The sequence below is a fragment of the Moschus berezovskii genome, chromosome 15 (genome assembly GCF_049115385.1).
Source record: "Moschus berezovskii isolate FMDL1 chromosome 15, NW_MosBer_1.0, whole genome shotgun sequence".
Taxonomy (NCBI): domain Eukaryota; kingdom Metazoa; phylum Chordata; class Mammalia; order Artiodactyla; family Moschidae; genus Moschus; species Moschus berezovskii.
The window spans coordinates 56,121,457-56,142,636 of record NC_142474.1 but is presented as its reverse complement, the minus strand read 5'-3'; the positions used below and the strand labels follow the sequence as shown (position 1 = coordinate 56,142,636).

General features: G+C 43.0%; 1 protein-coding gene across 5 annotated transcripts in view; it reads right to left on the bottom strand.

The window, feature by feature from the left end:
• The window catches only part of FRMD4A (FERM domain containing 4A), a 520,746-nt gene that overhangs the window by 321,268 nt on the left and 178,298 nt on the right, over positions 1-21,180 (bottom strand). The window contains exon 1 of one of the 5 annotated variants that reach the window (XM_088844070.1): positions 6,666-6,949. The exons of 3 other annotated variants lie outside the window; for them this stretch is intronic. In XM_088844070.1, the coding sequence (XP_088700196.1) occupies positions 6,666-6,824 (159 nt within the window). In that variant the 5' untranslated portion in view covers positions 6,825-6,949. Of the gene's footprint in view, positions 1-6,665; positions 6,950-21,180 lie in introns of those variants that run through there. One more of the 5 variants, XM_055428674.2, reaches the window with a different exon arrangement.

Genomic DNA, 21,180 nt, shown 5'->3' with positions numbered 1-21,180 from the left:
ACAAATGTCATATAATATTGCTTACATGTGGAATCTTAAAAAATGATACAAATGTACTTATTTACAAAACAGAAATAGACTCATAGGCACAGAAAATAAACTCTGCTTACTATCTGACAGTGGAATGAGCTTCCTTCAGCTCAGGGGCTCTTCAGTTGGACTGCACAATAAATACCTAGAAACCTTAAAAACCATACATACATAGGCTCCAGATCAATTAAACAAGAATCTCTAGGAGTCAGACCTGGGCATGGGTGGCTTTAAAAGCTCCCCAACAGAATCAAAAGTCCAACCAGGGAATGACAACCATCACTTCAGGCAACGGAGAAACTGTCAACCGTGAAAGCATTGCTATTAAATAATAGGAAAAAAAGTTATATATATATAGGTCTCTGTCTTCCATTTCTGGCACAGAGCTCCTTAAACTCCTGTAATTTTTCCTTAAAGAGAAGAGCACTGGGAGCATCTTTTGTTCTTATGTTTGGACTTCAACCCTGGTTCCTGACACAGAGCTCTTAAACCCCTTAGAATTCCTGAGTGATAGGAATGTCTTTTGTTTTAATGAGGTGACTCTGTTGGGCTCTTGGATGGCTTCAGAAAGGGGACTTGTCACCAGAAAGATCAAGCCATGATAGGAAGCTTAAAACTTTCATCTCCATCCTCATCCTCTGGGAATGAGAGAGGGGCTGAAGACTGAGTTAATGATTGAGCATGCCTACATGATGAAGCGTCCATAACATTTCAAACATATGGGGTTCAAAAAGCTTCTGGGTTGGTGAACATATCCGTGTGCTGCAATAATGTGCATCTCAGTTCCACAGGGCTAAGAGCTCCTGCACTTGGGACCTTCCCAGACCTTGCTCTATGAATCTCTCCACCTGGCTATTCATCTACATCCTTTCTCTTTTCCTCTAATCATGTAATAAACTGGTAAATGTGTTTTCCTGAGTTCTGTGAGCTCTTCTAGCAAAAGACCAAATCCAAGGAGGGGATCATGGGAACCTCCAATTTGTAGACAAGTCAACCAGAAGTTGTGGGTAAACTGGGGATACGTGATTGGTGTCTGAAGAGTACGGCAGTCCTCCTCAACCTGAGTCCTTAACCTGAACTTGTGATGCCTCTAGGCAGTTAGTGTCAGAATTGCTTGGTGTGGAAAATCTACCCACACCACAAGCATTGTGAGTGTGATAGCAGCGTAAGAGTAAAGGAAAACAGAGAGTTTTCCCTAGGCAACTGCCTAAACATAATACATAAAAATGGCCATTCATCACCTTACCACTAGTAAGTAAAATTCTTGATGAATTTTTCCCAAGATAAAAAACAATAATAATACAGTATATTAAAAAATAATCATTGTTCATTGCTGTGCATTGTTGTTCAGTCACTAAGTCATGTTCAACTCTTTGTGACCCCATGGAGTGCAGTATGACAGGCTTCCCTGTCCTTTAGTATTACTAAAGGCACTCCACTTTTGATGAATTTTTCCCCAAGATAAAAAACAGTAAGGATACAGCATATTAAAAAAGTAATCATGAAAAACTAAAAATAGAACTGCCATATAATCCAGCAATTCTACTCCTGGGTGTATAGTTGAGGAAAATGAAAACACTAATGTGAAAAGATACGTGCACCATAGCATTCACAGCAGCACTATTTACAATAGCCAAGACATGGAAGCAACCTATCATCCAAAAAGAACACAAATAGCAAACATTGGTGAGGAAGTGGAGCAAAAGAAACCCTTGTAGATTGTTTGTGAGAATGTGAATCAGTGCAGCCACTGAGGAAAACAGGATGGAGGCTTCTCAGAAAACTAAAAATAGAACCACCATATGACCCAGCAATCCTACTCCTGGGTATACATCTGAAAAAAAAACAGCAACAAACCACAATAATTTGAAAAGATACACATAGCCTAATATTCACAGCAACATTATTTACAATTGCCAAGATATGGAAGCAATATAAGTGTCCATCAACAGATGAGTGGATAAAGATGTGGTATGTATGTGTATACACACACACACATATACACATACACACTGGAATACTACTCAGTCATACAAAAGAATGAAATTCTGCTATTTGCAACAATGTGAATGGATCTAGAGGGTAGTATGTTTAGTAAAATAAGTCATACAGAGAAAGACAAGTACTGTACGATATCACTTATATGTGGAATCTAAAAAATAACACAAATACAACAAAACAGAAACAGATTCACAGATACAGAGAAGAAACTAGTGATTATCAGTGGGGAGAGGGAAGGAAGCAGGAGCAAGAAAGGAGTAGAGGATTAAAAGGTACAAATTACTATGTATAAAATAGATAACAACAGGGATATATTGTACAGAACAGGAAAATACTACTATTATTTTGTAATAATTTTAAATGGACTATAATCAATAATCCATAATAATATGGTCATTGTGTTGTACACTTGAAATTAATATAATACTGTAAATCAACTATACTTCAATAAAAATAACAAAAACATTTTCCATTTGTATATACAATTGCAGCACACTTTCACAAATATGTCCTTATTTTACCCTTACACTTTTTAAAAAAAATTAATTATTTTAATTGGAGGTTAATTACTTGACAATATTTTAGTGGTTTTTGCCATACATTGACATGAATCAGTCATGGGTATACATGTGTTTCCCATCCTGAATCCCCCTCCCACCTACCTCCCCACCCTTACACTTTAGCTAAGCTATATTCTATAATGGAGAAGGCACAGGCTAGAATAGAAAAAAGACTGTTTGAAAAATCTTCCCTGAGCAAAATTAGTTACTCTCCACTCTTCCTTTGAAAACTCTGTTTGTCTTTTGACTCTTCCCCAGGAGGCTGTGAGCTTCTGAAGACCGGCAGGTATTTTGCTTTGCGTGTCCATTTAAACCAAACCTGCTTGCCAGTGTGAATGGGCCTGGGAATAGGTGAAGGTGCCCAGGAGATGGTAGGTCTCATTTGGGATTCCTTCAGTCCACCCCCATTCCTTCAGTTCCAATCCCCAAAAGAGGCAATGCCAAAGAATGTTCAAACTACTACACAATTGTATTCATCTCACATGCCAGAAAAGTAATGCTCAAAATTCTCCAAGCCAGGCTTCAACAGTAAGTGAACCGTGAACTTCCAGATGTTCAAGCTGGATTTTAAAAAGGTAGAGGAGCCAGAGATCAAATTGCCAACATCCACTGAATCATTGAAAAAGCAAGAGAGTTCGAGAAAAACATCTACTTCTGTTTTATTGACTATACCAAAGCTTTTGACTGTGTGGATCACAACAAACTGGAAAATTCTGAAAGAGATGGAAATACCAGACCACCTGACCTGCTTCCTGAGAAATCTGTATGCAGGTCAAGAAGCAACAGTTAGAACTGGACATGGAACAACAGACTGGTTCCAAATCAGGAAAGGAGTATGTCAAGGCTGCATACTGTCACCCTGATTATTTAACTTATATGCAGAGTACATCATGAGAAACGCTGGGCTGGATGAAGCACAAGCTGGAATCTAGACTGTGGAGAGAAATATCAATAACCTCAGATACACAGGTAACACCACCCTTATGGCAGAAAGTGAAGAACTAAAGAGACTCTTGATGAAAGTGAAAGAGGAGAGTGAAAAAGTTGGCTCAAAACTCAATATTCAGAAAACTAAGATCATGGCATCCAGTCCCATCACTTCATGGCATATAGATGGGGAAAAAATGAAATCAGTGAGAGACTTTATTTTTGGGGACTCCAAAATCACTGCAGATGGTGACTGTAGCCATGAAATTAAAAGACGCTTACTCCTTGGAAGAAAAGCTATGACCAACCCAGACAGCATATTAAAAAGCAGAAACATTACTTTGCCAGCAAAGGTCTGTCTAGTCAAGGCTATGGTTTTTCCAGTAGTCATGTATAGATGTGAGAGTTGGACTGTGAAGAAAGTTGAGCGCCGAAGAATTGATGCTTTTGAACTGTGGTGCTGGAGAAGACTCTTGAGAGTCCCTTGGACTGCAAGGAAATCCAACCAGTCCATCCTAAAGGAGATCAGCCCTGGGTGTTCATTTGAAGGACTGATGTTGAAGCTGAAACTCCAATACTTCGGCTACCTGATGCGAAGAGCTGATTCATTTGAAAAGACCCTGATGCTGGGAAAGATTGAAGGTGGGAGGAGAAGGGGACGACAGAGGATGAGATGTTTGGATGGCATCACTCACTCAATGGACATGAGTTTGAGTGAACTCTGGGAGTTTGCGGTGGACAAGGAGGCCTGGCCTGCTGCAGTCCATGGGGTTGAAAATAGTCAGCTACGACTGAGTGACTGAACTGAACAGTCCACTCAGGTCCAGTGCAGTTGTCTTTTGCTCCCATTTTTCTTTTCCAAGACCCCTAGCCTGGCTCTGCAGACAGCTAACTGGTCAACGTGGCCTCTTAGGTCAGTGAACTCATTTAGACCTGCCGCCCTTGCTTTCCCCTCCACAAATGTCTTTCAAACCCACCTGTGGGAATTACCTGTTGGCTGCAGACAGGCTGTATAGGTCATTGGCAGCTGACATCTAGGCTGACCATTTTGGCTTGGCTGGCCAGTCTGGCATGGCCAGAGACAAATCATGGACAAGCATGAGGTGTGATTAGCTTTTGAGTCCCAATTGCCTCCCAAGGGCCAGGTGTAAAACTGCTATTCAGTAAGTGTCTGATGAATTGAGTTGAAGTTGAAGCAGGAGGAAGGTGTCTTCCAGGTGTGGTGGCCAATAATTCCATGTTCTCTCCAGTACACTTATTACGTGAAGGAAAGTCTTTAAAAAGCCCACTGACATGGGGCTAGTGCACCCTGCTCACTTGATTTAGAATCTGATTTTTATATAACTTAATGAAACATAAAGCAAGGAAAATAGAAAAGAATGTGGGAGAGGGACTTCCCTGGAGATCCAGTGGTTGGCATGCTTCCACTGCAGGCGGCATGGTTTTGATTGGTTGGGGAACAAAGATCCCACATGCCCCACAGTACAGCCAAGAAATAATAAAAATTATAATAAAAAAGAAAGTGGGAAACACAGGTAAGAAGCCAGGACTCCCAAATTCATTTGTGATTAGCAACAAATAAGACAGACTCATCTGGTTTAAGGAACTAGCCTCAACACCAAGCTGTTGAGATTTGACTCTAAAACCAAGGTTTTAAAAAAATCCTCAAATGAACAAACCAGCCATGTTAGTTACTGTTTGTATCTCCCATCTGGGTGATTCCCCCACTTCCCAGATGTCTTTCAGAATCACAATTTGTCATGGGAAATATTGTAAAGACTTTTCAGATTCTTGTAAAATTTGGGAATACTTCTTTCAAGTTCTTTTATATATGATCTTTTACAGACATACCCTTATTTGCTGTTTATAGCAAAACTATAGGCATATGCCTTTCAAACACAAGAATTCTGGGGAAAAAATCCTCATTTTTAAAAACTACTTGAATGGTCTTCATCCTGTCTGCCAACAGGTAGATGAAGTAGGAGGAAGGGGTTCTGGGAGAGCTGTGTCCCTCTGTGAAACCAACCCAGGGCGCCTGGGCTCATCTTCCAATGGGGAGCTGTCTATTCAATGCAAGTATGGACAGTCCACTAGGAGGGCTGGGGGGAAGGGTGGCTACAGGGTCCTGTGTTTAGCCACTATGGTTCATTAAGAGATTATATGCAGCCAAATTATGCTTAAGAATACAAAGGCCAGCTGTGCCTGCTTGCTTCCAAGCAGTGTGGGAAGCAGAGAGGGGGCCAACACCTCTCAAGCTAACTTAGTGAAAGAAACAGCACTTAACCGAGGCCAAGCGAGTGACACCTGCCTCCAAGAAGCAGGCAGGGGCAGAGCTGGCCCTTTGCTCATTTGCCTTCACCTCCCCCAACCCTCTCAGTCAGTCTAGATCCTTCTTCTCAGGCTGGGCTGGGCTATCAGGACTGAAAGCCCCTGGTCGGCAGGGACCTGGCTTCATGCCACCAATCTGGATGGATGGGTGGGAAAGCAGACCCTCTCCCTTTTTAAGAGCTCTGCATCCCCAGACAGTGGGCTCAGAAGGACCACCCAGCTGCAGAAAATTTTCCCCATTTCTCACATTTGTGTGGGAATGTCTGAGAAGGGAAGCTACCAAATGGGAGGGAGGTGAAGATGGGGAAGATGGGGACTTGATATCGCTGCTCAGGGCTCTTCCCTCCTCACCTCCTGTCCTGCCAGCCAACACCCCTTATCAGGTTTTCACCACCCCTATATACACACACACATACACTCTTTGAGAAAATAGCATCTCTTGTGAGAGGAGCATGAACTTGTGGGGAGGGCATCCTCATCTTTGTAGCCAGAAAATCTTGGGTGCAAATCCCAGGGCTCTGTCATTTATCAGTTGGGTAACACTGAACACCTTATATCCCTCCCTGAGTTTTAATAACCTTATCTCCAAAAGGTGCCACAAACACCCATTTTTATCAGATTGTCTGGAAAACTGAATTAGATCCTGCTTACAGCGCACCTCTCCCATAGCTTGGCACCTAGAAGATGATGCCAGATGAAGGTGGACTCCTCCTCTTGTTACACATGACACAGAAATGACAAGAGGTGATGTCCCTTTCCCACCATTCCCCACGAATTTCTCATGCTGCAAAGAAACAGAAGAGGAGCTTCTGGTCCCACCTGGTAGACAGCCCTGGAGATGCACCATGGTTTCAGCATCAGTTGCAGGACCCGCACGTTCCCGCCTCGGCACGTCCTCAGAGCCCGGCAAGCCAGGCCCCACACCAGCTGGTCCCAGGCACTCAGCAGGTCCTCAGAGCCCAGCGGCCCCGCAGCCATGCCAGCCAAGGCCCCGCCTCTGCCCTTCTGGTCCCAGGCCCCATATGCAGGGCTGTGTTCTTTTCCTGACGCCGAGTTCAAATGTCACTGAGATGTCATCAGACCAGGAAAAATGCAGTCCAAATAACTCTGCCTCCACTGGGGCCTCCGTCCTACACCCTACCCTCCCTCCCCAGGACCCTCACTAGTCTTCAGAGACTGTTTCCACACAAGGAAGAGCTAACAGCTCCTAAGTGAGAATGTTTTCTCCCTGCCTCCGGAAAGTCTCCCAGGACAAGGTTAAAATAAGCCTCCTCTGCGGATAAGAGCACTTGGTGGACCTTGGAGGACACCCAGCTGACTTTTGGGGCAGATCAGAACAGAATTTTAGAAAGAACGTGGACTTGGAGTCGTCACTGTGTGCTCATGGTTCCGGGATTCCATCCAGGGTGAGAAGCAAAGGGGATGGATTTTCAGCCTCCCGCCAACATTCCCAAGGCATTCCATCTGGATTGTTAACTCTTTAAAACTTCCAGAACCAGAGTTTCTGCATGGCAAAGCCAAAAGGCCAGGGTTGTTTTTCCCCTAAATTAACACTGGGAAAACTGCTATATCTGTTGACAATTTGTAAAAATCCAGGCATTTACTTTGGAAATCTCCCAAGTTTAGGTTGGAGAAGGCAATGGCACCCCACTCCAGTACTCTTGCCTGGAAAATCCCGTGGATGGAGGAGTCTGGTGGGCTGCAGTCCGTGGGGTCGCTAAGAGTCAGACACGACTGAGCAACTTCACTTTCACTTTTCACTTTCACACATTGGAGAAGGAAATGGCAACCCACTCCAGTGTTCTTGCCTGGAGAATCCCAGGGACGGGGGAGCCTGGTTGGCTGCCGTCTATGGGGTTGCACAGAATCAGACACGACTGAAGTGACGCAGCAGCAGCAGCGGCAGCAAGTTCAGGTTAGGAAGAGAAGGGCAGTAAGAAAGCTTATCTGCTAGATGTAATATCCACATCTGAGATTTTAGAGGAGAGGGGATAAGGGGGATAAAGCGGCCTATCTGTTTTTCCCCATGATGGGTCATTTTCTATAAATGCTCTTGTGACTTTATCATGTATTAAATAAATCCTGTGGCAACCTTAACTCAAGGAAGGGCATCCAGTTAAACAAGATAAAGCTCTTTGAGATGTCAATCAAGTTATTTTGAGTTTTGATTTTTTGTGATTATTATTTTTATTATTTTAAACCATGTTTAAGAAGGGCATCTGCATCTAGTTCAATAGCTTACTGACCAAAAGACAAGATTTCAAAGTGAGAAGAGGAGGGAGGATTAGCTCATAACACAACCTGTACAGTTAAGGGAACAGCATGTTTAGTCTTAACATCATTTTGAGTGTTTGGTAGTCACTGAGGCATATTTGCCCTCTGCACATCCTTTATATTGATTATCTTTCTCTTCAACTGGAACCTTTACTATCATCAGAAAAGCAGTAGAACATAACCCACAGAACTCATAACTCACTACCTCCTGGAGTGTCCTGATGCGAGACATAACTGAGTTTGAATTCGGCCCTACCACTTACTGTGTGACCTCAGACACGTTAACTTCTCTGGTTTATTGTGTTGGCCAAAAAATTCGCTCAGGTTTTCGCATAACATGTTATGGAAAATATCTGAACGAACTTTTTGGCCAACCCTAGTAGTTCTTTATCTGTCAGATGGACAGCATACCAACCTCACAGGGCTGTTGTGAGGATTAAGTCAGGGAATAAACTTAAAGTGGATAACGCAGGGTGTGACATGTACCTGATTTTAATTTTTTGGGAGTGTTTCCCATGATCAAGTAATTCTAGGATACTATCCACCACTAAAGCATCTGCCTCCAATGCGGGAGACCCGGGTTCGATCCCTGGGTCAGGAAGATCCCCTGGAGAAGGAAACGGTAACTCACTCCAGTATTCTTGCCTGGAGAATCCCATGGACGGAGAAGCCTGGTAGGCTACACACGGGGTCGCAAAGAGTCGGACACAACTGAGCGACGGAATGGAACGGAACGGATCCACCACTGATAGTATAAAACTCTTGAGATCATTTCCAGATCTGTGTTTCTCTGAATCACCTTTTTGGAATCCCTTTTGCTATGGATCCATGTACTCATTCGTTTAATGAATATGTGAAGACCACTTTCACCAACAATCTTCTTGGATGATTTTTATCATTTTCCCGTGGGTCATGGCTCTAGGAAAAAACTGCATGATTTTATTCCTGTGTATTATTCCTTTATTTTCACACACTCCAAAATAAAAGGTGGTGGTGGTGGGGTTATGAAGGAATCCTGTCTTTATACAAAGACATCAGCAGAAATAGTTTCACTTTCAAGTAAAAGAAACAAAGAAGGAACAAAGGAAGGAAGAAAGAAAAAGAGAGAAAGAAGCTAAATTCATTTTAAAAAAGTACTGTATGGAAAGTGACTGCTCCATTACCATTAGCTAACTGCTTTGGTATTTTCAAGAAGAAACAAAGGCAAGCGATATCATAGTTAGCTGTTGTCTATGTCCCCAAGCTCATATATCTCCATGGGGATTTTGGCTGTGAACCAGGCCCTTATCCAGAGCATGTAATTATGGAAAGGATAGGGACCAGTTTAAAGGTTCTGTTTTACACTATTGTTAAATAATGTGATTAAAACATTTCTTTATAGTTAAATATATATTTAGCTTATAGTCTGGGAATCTTTGAAGTCTAAAGGTGGCCTAATAAGCTTTTTAAAAACATGTCTGAATATAAACATATTAATTCCTGAAAACAGCAGGGCCTAATCTCACTGCCTTGAAGTCTTTAGTATACACAGGAACAGGGCCGTCCTCTGCGGGGACTCAAGAGCCTACAGCTTGAGACTGGTCATGCCAGTGGATGACTTTGAGCCTAGGGAGGCACAGGTGGCAGAGAAACATCATGCCCTAGTGCCAGTGGAGAATGCTACCTGGTTTCACTGGCCCCGTCTTTTCAGTCATGTCTGATTCTGTCCTAGACTTTCAGTCATTAATTCAGACTTTCACAGGGCAGCTTCCCTGAAGGCATCTGAGGATGTGCATACAAATACCACTAGCATCAACCATGATGCCCTGTGTCTTTAAAGGGATTTATGATGCTCAGAGCAGTTAGATATAAATGTGTATGTCTGTGTGTTTATGTATCTTTGTACCCTCATATTACAGAGGAGGAAATCAGAATGACCTGTCCAGGCCACATGGATTTTGCGCACATGTTGGGACATGACTCCAGGGCTCACCAAGCCAACAAATGACCTGGATTTGTCTTACTACTCCCAACTCCATTTAATCACTTTCTTTATCCTTTCTTTGAAAATGATAGAAAACTAGTTTGCTAGGTGGTTGATCCCTTAGACGTTTGATCACCAAGCCTCAGGAGTAATGACGTGGTGACCCGCTGGGTGTCGAAATGGAGAGCAGCACCATGAGATGCTGGGAAGACACAGTCAAGATCCATCCTGAATCACCCCTCCTTTCATGAACTTCTTTGCTATGTTTGGGGTAAAGAGTCCAAGTCTTGAGTTAGTTGGCAGAATTGGATCAGTTGCTGTGTGTTTGCCTGCTGTCTGCCCAGGGGGAACATCACTGATAAAATTGGTGTCTTAGTCCTATGCTGCTGCTGCTGCTGCTAAGTCGCTTCAGTCGGGTCCAACTCTGTGCGACCCCATAGACGGCAGCCGACCAGGCTCCCCCGTCCCTGGGATTCTCCAGGCAAGAACACTGGAGTGGGTTGCCATTTCCTTCTCCAATGTGTGAAAGTGAAAAGTGAAAGTGAAGTCGCTCAGTCGTGTCCGACTCTTAGCGACCCCACAGACTGCAGCCCACCAGGCTCCTCCGTCCATGTGATTTTCTAGGCAAGAGGACTGGAGTGGGGTGCCATTGCCTTCTCCGGTCTTAGTCCTATGGTTCCACCTTTAGGAAGGGAACCGACTCCAGGGGGGAGGCAAGCCTGGTGAACCCAGGAGTTCCTGCATAGAGCAAAGGCAGGAAGAGGTGGGCAGGACCTCCCAGGCATGTGGGGCCGAGAGCAGGGCTCTACCTGGATCCCCTCCCCCATCTGCTCCACCCTTGCACCAGTTCTCTCCATCCCCATGCCTTTGGGTATTCCATCTCTGCTCCTAGACTTTCCTCACTATTTTTGTAAAGACAGAGGGATTTTTTTTAAAAAGCAATAATTGCCTTTGCCTGACTCAAGGGATGTTTTCAGACATAATTACTACTTTGAAAAGAATTTGGAAATGCTCAAGTTGGAAGTAATGCCTAGCGTCATTATGAACAAAACTTGCAAGTATACAGAGACACAGGAAATGGCACACAGGGGGAGAAGTCTATTTATAGCAACCAAAGAAATATGTTCAGAAATGCAATCTAATTAACCCATCTTAATTATTCACTGATTCAGTTCAGTTCAGTTCAGTTCAGTCGCTCAGTCGTGTCCGACTCTCCGCGACCCCATGAATCACAGCACGCCAGGCCTCCCTGTCCATCACCAACTCCCGGAGTTCACTCAAACTCATGTCCACAGAATCGGTGATGCCATCCAGCCATCTCATTCTCCGTCGTCCCCTTCTCCTCCCGCCCCCAACCTTTCCCAGCATCAGAGTCTTTTCCAGTGAGTCAACTCGTCTCATGAGGTGGCCAAAGTACGGGAGTTTCAGCTTTAGCATCAGTCCCTCCAATGAACATCCAGGATTGATCTCCTTTAGAATGGACTGGTTGGATCTCCTTGCAGTATAAGGGACTCTCAAGAGTCTTCTCCAACACCACAGTTCAAAAGCATCGATTCTTCGGCGATCAGCTTTCTTCACAGTCCAACTCTCACATCCATACATGACCATGGGAAAAACCATTGCCTTGACTAGACGGACCTTGGTCGGCAAAGTAATGTCTCTGCTTTTTAATATACTATCAAGGTTGGTCATAACTTTCCTTCCAAGGAGCAAGCGTCTTTTAATTTCATGGCTGCAATCAGCATCTGCAGTGATTTTGGAGCCCAAAAAAACAAAGTCTGACACTGTTTCCACTGTTTTTCCATCTATTTCCCATGAAGTGATGGGACCAGATGCCATGATCTTTGTTTTCTGAATGTTGAGCTTCAAGCCAACCTTTTCACTCTCCTCTTTCACTTTCATCAAGAGGCTTTTGAGTTCCTCTTCACTTTCTGCCATAAGGGTAGTGTCATCTGCATATCTGAGGTTATTGATATTTCTCCCAGCAATCTTGATTCCAGCTTGTGCTTCTTCCAGCCCAGCGTTCCTCATGATGTACTCTGCATATAAGTTAAATAAGCAAGGTGACAATATACAACCTTGACGTACACCTTTTCCTATTTGGAACCAGTCTGTTGTTCCATGACTGGTTCTAACTGTTGCTTCCTGACCTGCATACAGGTTTCTCAAGAGGCAGGTCAGGTGGTCTGGGATTCCCATCTCTTTCAGAATGTTCCACAGTTTATTGTGATCCACACAGTCAAAGGCTTTGGCATAGTCAATGAAGCAGAAATAGATATTTTTCTGAAACTCTCTTGCTTTCTCCATGATCCAGCGGATGTTGGCAATTTGATCTCTGGTGCCTCTGCCTTTTCTAAAACCTGCTTGAACATCTGAAGGAAAGATATAAGCATCTGAATGCAGAGTTCCAAAGAATAGCAAGGAGAGATAAGAAAGCCTTCCTCAGTGATCAATGCAAAGAAATAGAGGAAAACAACAGAATAGGAAAAACAAGAGACCTCTTCAAGAAAATTAGAGATTCCAAGGGAACTTTTCATGCAAAGATGGGCTCGATAAAGGACAGAAATGGTATGGACCTAACAGAAGCAGAAGATATTAAGAAGAGGTGGCAGGAATACACAGAAGAACTGTACAGAAAAGATCTTCACGACCAAGATAGTCACAATAACGTGATCACTGACCTAGAGCCAGACATCTTGGAATGTGAAGTCAAGTGGGCCTTAGAAAGCATCACTAGGAACAAAGCTAGTGGAGGTGATGGAATTCCAGTTGAGCTATTTCAAGTCTTGAAAGATGATGCTGTGAAAGTGCTGCACTCAATATGCCAGCAGATTTGGAAAACTCAGCAGTGGCCACAGGACTGGAAGAGGTCAGTCTTCATTCCAATCCCAAAGAAAGGGAATGCCAAAGAATTCACTGATTAAGTGACATCTATTTTAGAAAACATCAGCCAGAAGATTGACTGGCTATACTCTATGTTAGGTTAAATTCACAAAAAGCACAAATAGCCATTTTTAAAAGATTCTCTTAGATGAGTTATATTATGCTTTGCTGGTAGAACCGGAGGGAAAAGTACAGTTTCTCCAGCATCAAGGCCCAGTCTGGTTGAGATCCAATGCCACAACATTTCAGCCAGAATTAATACCTTATTAAAGCCACATCTGCTTTCTTGGAGGAACTAAAGAGGACCAACAGGCAACTTATTCCAAAGTGAGCCTGAGAAGATGCCAGCAAACAAAGGGTTCCACAAGAGTGAGGCAAAAAGCAGGGATGTGTTCAGAAACACCCATCAACCATATCTTCAGGTTTTGTAGAGAGCAGATTTCTATGGGGTTTTGTGTACAGTTAATATTTCTGTGTCACAGACCTTCTCAGCCCTTAGCACTAATTCTTATTTTTATTCTATATTCCCCTACACTCCCTCCCACCCCGGGTTCCAGCACAGAATCAAACAGGCTGAAATCTATTGTACATTTAGTTCTTTCCACCAATTGAATGTTTTTGTTTTTAAATCTTCATGTATAACCAAAATGCAAGTCTGGGTATATCTGGAAACTTCATTCTTTAAATGAAATTGGCCCATCATTCTTTGTTAGTATTCTTTAAAAAAGAACCTTTGACTGAGATATATTTTACAAACCATACACTTCACTCATCTACAGTATACAGTTCAATGGATTTTAGCATATTCACTGGGTTCTATAACCATCACCATGATCTAATTTGAGAACATTTTCATCACCCCAAAAGGAAAGCACATACCCATCAGCTGGTACCACCAGTTCCCATCTTTCTCCTTCCTTCCCCCAGCCACCTGCAACCACCAATCTACTTTCGGTCTCTATAGCTTTGCCTGTTCTGGACATTTTATGTAAGTATGATCTCTGTGCCTGGCTTCTTTGACTGAGCATGTTTTCAAGGTTCATTCCTGTTGTAGCTGGTATCAGCACTTCACTTCTTTCTCTTACTGAATAAAATTCCATTGTGCAGAGATAACACATTTTGCTAATCCATTTATCCATTGGTGGGCAATTGGGTTGTTCATAATTTGGGGCTATTATAAATAATGTTGTTATGGACATTCATGTACAGGTTTTTGTGTGGATGTACATTTTGCAAAAGAGCAAAATGGCTGTCTGAGGAAGACTTACAAATAGCTGTGAAAAGACAGGAAGGGAAAAGCAAAGGAGAAAAAGGAAAGATATACCCATTTGAATGTAGAGTTCCAAAGAATAGCAAGGAGTGATAAGAAAGCCTCCCTTAATGACCAGTGCAAAGAAATAGAGGAACACAATAGAATGGGAAAGGCTAGAGATCTCTTCAAGAAAATTAGAGATACCAAGGGAACATTTCATGACTTTGCATGGGCTCAATAAAGGACAGAAATGGTAGGGACCTAACAGAAGCAGAAGATATTAAGAAGAGGTGGCAAGAATACACAGGAGAACTGTACAAAAAAGATCTTCACGACCCAGATAATCACAATGGTGTGATCACTCACCTAGAGCCAGACATCCTGGAATGTGAAGTCAAGTGGGCCTTAGGAAGTATCACTATGAACAAAGCTAGTGGAGGTGATGGAATTCCAGTTGAGCTATTTCAAATCCTGAAAGATGATGCTGTGAAAGTGCTGCACTTAATATGCCAGCAAATTTGGAAAACTCAGCAGTGGCCACAGGACTGGAAAAGGTCAGTCTTCATCCCAATCCCAAAGAAAGGCAATGCCAGAGAATGCTCAAACTACCACACTATTGCACTCATCTCACACTTTAGTAAAGTGATGCTTAAAATTCTCCAAGCCAGGCTTCAGCAATACGTGAACTGTGAACTTCCAGATGTTCAAACTAGTTTTAGAAAAGGCAGAGGAACCAGAGATCAAATTGCCAACATCCGCTGGATCATGGAAAAAGCAAGAAAGTTCCAGAAAAACATCTATTTCTGCTTTATTGACTATGCCAAAGCCTTTGACTGGATCACAATAAACTGTGGAAAATTCTGAAAGAGATGGGAATACCAGACCACCTGACCTGCCTCTTGAGAAATCTGTATGCAGCTGAGGAAGCAACAGTTAGAACTGGACATGGAACAACAGACTGGTTCCAAATAGGAAAAGGAGTACGTCAAGGCTGTATATTGTCACCCTGCTTATTTAACTTATATGCAGAGTACATCATGAGAAACGCTGGGCTGGAAGAAGCACAAGCTGGAATCAAGATTGCCAGGAGAAATATCAATAACCTCAGACATCCAGACAATACCACCCTTATGGCAGAAAGTGAAGAATAACTAAAGAACCTCCTGATGAAAGTGAAAGAGGAGAGTGAAAAAGTTGGCTTGAAGCTCAATGTTCAGAAAACTAAGATCATGGCATCTGGTCTCATCACTTCATGGCAAATAGATGGGGAAACAGTGGAAACAGTGGCTGACTTTATTTTTGGGGGCTCCAAAATCACTGCAGATGGTGATTGCCACCATGAAATTAAAAGACACTTACTCCTTGGAAGGAAAGTTATGACCAACCTTGAGAGTATATTAATAAGCAGAGACATTACTTTGCCAACAAAGGTCCGTCTAGTCAAGGCTATGGTTTTTCCAGTGGTCATGTATGGATGTGAGAGTTGGACTATAAAGAAAGCTGAGTGCCGAAGAATTGATGCTTTTGAACTGAGTATTGAGGAAGACTCTTGAGAGTCCCTTGGACTTCAAGGAGATCCAACCAGTCCATCCTTAAGGAGATCAGTCCTGGGTCTTCATTGGAAGGACTGATGTTGAGGCTGAAACTTCAATATTTTGGCCACCTGATGCGAAGAGCTGACTCATTTGAAAAGACCCTGATGCTGGGAAAGATTGAGGGCAGGAAGAAAAGGGGACGACAGAGGATGAGATGGTTGGATGGCATCACCGACTCAATGGACATGGTTTGGATGGACTCCAGGAGTTGGTGATGGACAGGAAGGCCTGGCGTGCTGCAGTTCATGGGGTAGCAAAGAGTCAGACACAACAGAGCGACTGAACTGAACTGAACATTTCGCATGTCTCTTCGGCAGCTATCTAGGTGTGCCATTGCCATGTTATCTCCATGTTTAACTTCTTAAGGAATTGACAAGCTGTGTTGCATAGCTGCTGCACCATTTTACATTCCTAACAGCAGTGTGTGAGTGTTTTCATTTCTCCCCATCCTTGCCAACCTTGTGAACATCTGTCCTTTTGATTACAGCTGTTCTGGTGGGTCAAGTGATAGTGCTATCCTTTTTGGGTTCTATGACACAGCCTTTGGATAGGGTGGGGCACATGGGCCAGCAGGCAGTGCCCACCTTTCAAGGGCTGGCCTGCTGTCTTTCCTGACTTAGCCTCAAGCATGTGAATGGGCTCTGGGGACACAGAGGCAGAAGTCTCAGAAGAGCCCAGAATTTCCCTTACCCCTCCTCCTTCTGCTGCCGACACTCTCATGCCTACCATTTGGGGCAAAGGTCTGAACACTTTTGGAAGTTCCCATTTGTCATTTTATAATCCCAGTGCCAGTTCTTTGGGAAAACGGTATTTAGAAATACCGCTCGTCTATGAAGTGAGTGGGCGACATGCAAAACCCAAACCCAAACAATTTTTTGAAATTCTGAGGCGTCTCAGAACTGCTCACTAACACACTGAATTCCGTATTTGGGTCTGGAAAATGTCCCAGCTCTGACAGAGTCATCAGTGTGTCATTATTCCTCAACCTGGGAATAAAATACTAGGGAGCGCATTCTGATCATTTAGGGGTAGGAAAATTATTAAAAAAAAAAAATGCTTGGCTGTGTTCGTGAAAATATTTTGGGTCCCTGGGAAAGTAGCAGAGAGGCAGGACTGCCCTCTGGTTTAAGGGCTCCAGAGCTGCACGCCAAGAGCTATGTTTAGAAATACTTCCCCTAAGCACTAAAAACCATTATACAAGGGATCCTAGGGTCGTAAAAGTGATGTCATCATATCAGTTACCCTGGTTACGAAAGTCAGTTCTCAGATACATGCCAGGCCCCCATAGAAATAAAATCAGGGCTGCCTGAACCAATCAGTCCAGACCCTGAAAAGATATTAAATGTCCCACCTCCTCCCTTTCTTAATCTCTCTTACTTGGTTTCCATGGAACTCAGTGGCCAAGGATGTTTTTTGAGCATGTATTTTGCAAGCCTGTTTTATATGATCACAGCCTTAATGTGAAAAAATAAATGCGTTGCTTTGTTCAGGGGTTGTAAGCAGTTGGAAGGGTCTGGGGCTTGTTGGGAGTGGAGTTATAAAGCTGGGGCAGGGTCTGATGGCCACTTGAGAAATATCTCCTCTTCCTTCTCATGGAGGGGATTAGGATGAGTTACTGCTCAGAGGAGAGCTGCGAGAGATAACCTTCCCTCCAAGGGCGAACCAAGAAGACATTAGAAAATCTGTGTCTAGAATCTGTGAAGAGGTTTGAGGGAAACTCAGTGAGGAGGAAGTTAATGTTTCTCCCTGTAATGGAAGGCAAGTAGAATGGATAAGAGGTAAATCAGGAAAAAGAATACTTACTTTTTTACTGATAGCTTAAATTCCTTTGAACCCTTGCCCTGACTGTGGACTTGACATTCTTTATACTATTATGTTGTTCATAACATATTAGGTTTTAAAAACTTGTTACTCATTTCTAGTGAAGTTTGGTTCCTCTTTAAAATTTCTTCTAATTTAGCAAACCACTTAAAAAAAACCCTCAGTGTCTTGAGCTTAACAGAAATGTTAGAAATGGCAGAGAAAGAACAGGAATGCGAAGAATGAGTGGAAATGTGCCTCTTACATCAAAGCATAGGCTTGTGGCTCTTGCTGCTGCTCTTGGGTGACATGCCTTCATAAAATCTACCCTGGAGTAGCTTAGGCTCTGTAACAGGAGCGTCTGTGGTTCTTCTTGCTCTAGTTTCTCAAAGAGTAGGGGTACAGGGTTAGCCCTGCATCCCTTTTCTTAATGAGTAGTGAAGACATGACACACTATGGCAGTGATGATGCTGGAGGCTTGATGAATGCGGATGGAAGGACCTTGCTAACGGAAGTGGGGTCAATGCTGCTTTTGTAGATCAGATGCCATTTTGGTGAGATAATCCCTTTGGGAAGCTGTTCTCTAGGCTACGTCTCCCCCTTGCTTTCTTGGAATGCTTTTCCCAAGGAGAAAAGAAAGCAGAGAAATAAAGGATGTCTGCCATCTGAAGAACCCAGCTAGGAGACTACCTCCTGACCAGCCCCCTGGCCTACCCCAGGGTTCTGAATCCTTATCCTTAGTACTACCTAGGGCAGAAGTCCCACAATTATGCCTGTATTCCTACATGGTTGTGGCAATAAATCTGTCTGTTACATTTATTCTAGTCTGTCACATTTTCTAGAGTTAATAAAAGTCCTTTCATGAACAAGATCCATAGCAATGACAGAAAAACCCCAAAACACATAAAACAAAACAAAAAACAACCATGAGTTCTTTAGTAGAGTTGATCAAGAGGGGTTGGATCATTCCAAGAACTGGATGTTTGTATTACAAAATTGAAGTTAGCCAAGAAGCAAATCCTTTAATATATACAAAATTAGGCCTGTTTTAGGCTCAGCTTATTAATGTAGTGAGTTGCCTAGACTACCGTTGAAGAATTTATTACTATACTTTCTCATTAAAATCTCTTATGGATAAAAATATTTGGAGTGCTGCTTTTCAGAACCATTTAAATTAACCTGATTATGGGTGGTGGGGTCTCTTCTGCATCCTTGACTGACCAAGTATAATATAAATGGCTTAGGATTTAGCAACAGAGCTTGGAAAACTAAGAACTATATTGAGGTTGGAGACAGAGGCAAATTATGGCTACGAAATCATGTCAGTGGTCACAGATATTCAGAGTCACCAAGAGTTTAAAGGCCAAGGTGAACCAATGAGTTCAAAGTGGGCAATCAAAATATCTGCACAGAATATGTTAATGAATGTAGAATTCGAGGAGGCCAGAAACGAGGTGGGCTGAAAGCAAACAGATCAAATGATGAAAGGAAAGGTAAGCCAAGGCTTCACAGCTGGACATAGGGCTGGAGGGAAAAACCCTCCTCCCTTTGCCTATGCCAGGGGATTTCACAACCTTCCCTTTACAGAAGTGGTCAAGCTCCTAGCAGGGCATAATGATCTGCAGGTAGAAGCACGTGAGTTGGGACCTGCCAAAGTACAACTGCACAGATGAGAAGGAAGTAAGGCTCCAGAAGGTACCCATATCCACCAACCTAAAATTCCTTTTACTGGGACTTCTCTGGTGGTTAGTAATTTGCCTTGCAATGTGGAGGGTGCAGGTTTGATCCCTGGTCATGAAAATAAGATCCTACATGCCAGGGAGTAACTGAGCCAGCTCGCCACAACTAGAAAGTTCAGGCACCAGTCTCGGCACCACAGTGAAAGAACCAGCGTGCCACAACCAAGACCTGACACAGTCAAAGAGGTAATTGAAAATGAAATTCCTTTTATTTAGGCCTCTCCTATGTCTTCCCAATTTCTGACAAAGGCCAGGCAGCCCATGTACGTGAGACAGTTAATCCAAGGCTCACTGGGTCTCCTAATTTGCAAGAGGTCCTTCTCCTCAATTGGCAACCCTAAAATTGCACCGGCAGGAGGGCCAGGGAAACAGGCGATGGAAAGAAATGTAACGCCCTTTAACAATGCAAGAGGAAAAAATATAATAACACCCACCCGGGTCATGAAAGCATCTGAAAATCTGTAAGGAAAACTGGCTGAGACTTTATTGTTTGATTTGTTACGAAACATATAATGAATTCTTTCCTTTTTTTCTAAAGAAGTCTCTATGTGGTATAATTTGAGGTAAATTTCCACAAAAGAGGGAGGAAATTGGATTGGGGTGGTTATTACTTGCTTGATGCAGAAATAAAGGTGACGATTTAGGATTTGGCTGTGATGAGGCTCTTAGGAGCTCCGTGCCTTCAGCTCTTGTCTCTTAATAAACCTAGGATGATGGCCTCATTGTACCACAGCTGGGAGCAGGCATCTTGTTAATTAAGCACCCGTAATGGGCAGGTCTGATATCTCCTTTGTGAGTTTGGCCACAATTAAGCAGCCTGAGACACTCTTTTGAGGAATCACTCCACCTCCTCCACTCAAACTCACGCTGGATTTCAAAATGTGGAAAACAGAGCAGCCCACATGGCAGGGATTTCATGAAATTGAACATGTGTTCAGAGCCCAAACCAGGATGACCACCCCCTCCTCATTTCCTGTGTGAAGCATAGAAGCATATACATGTTGGGTATCACATCCCCTCGACCCTCTAGGTTACAAATACTGATCTTTAAAAAAATATATTGCAAAATATGCATGCATGCTGAGTTGCTGTGTTGTGTCTCTTTTGCAACCCCATGGACTGCAGCCTGCCAGACTCCTTTGTCCATGGAATTCTTCAGGCAAGAATGCTGGAGTGAGGTGCCAATCCCGTCTCTGGGGATCTTATCCGCCCAGGGATCAAAGCCACATCTCCTGCATTGGTACATGGGTTCCTTACCACTGAGCCACCTAGGAAGCCTTGTAAAATATACATAAACATGAAATTTACCATTTTGACCATGTTAAGTGAACAGTTCAATGGTATTAAGTACATTCACACTGTTGGGCAATCATCACCATCATCCATCTTTTAACTACAAAACTGAAATTATTACCCAACAGACAACTCCCTGGGGTCCCTAGAAACCACTAGTTCTGACTCTGTGAATTTGCTTATTCGAGATAGCTCATGCAAGTGGAATCACACAGTATTTGTTCTTTTGTGACTGGGCTTATTTCATTTAGCATAATCTTTTCAAGGTTTATCTATGTTGTAATCTGTGTTAGAATTTGCTTCCTTTTTAAAGGCTGAATAATACTCTACTGTGGGCTTCCCTGGTGGCTCAGTGGTAGAGAAACGGAAGTGAGTCAGTCATGACTTTTACTTTTTACAGTTTCATTCTTGGACACCTTTTCACAGTAGAGGCTAGTGAATGACCTTTACCCCATACACAGAATGGAAAATCAACACTTAAGGACCTTTTACCCAACGATTCCTCCCCGCCTCTAACTGCCCCCCTCCAAATAAT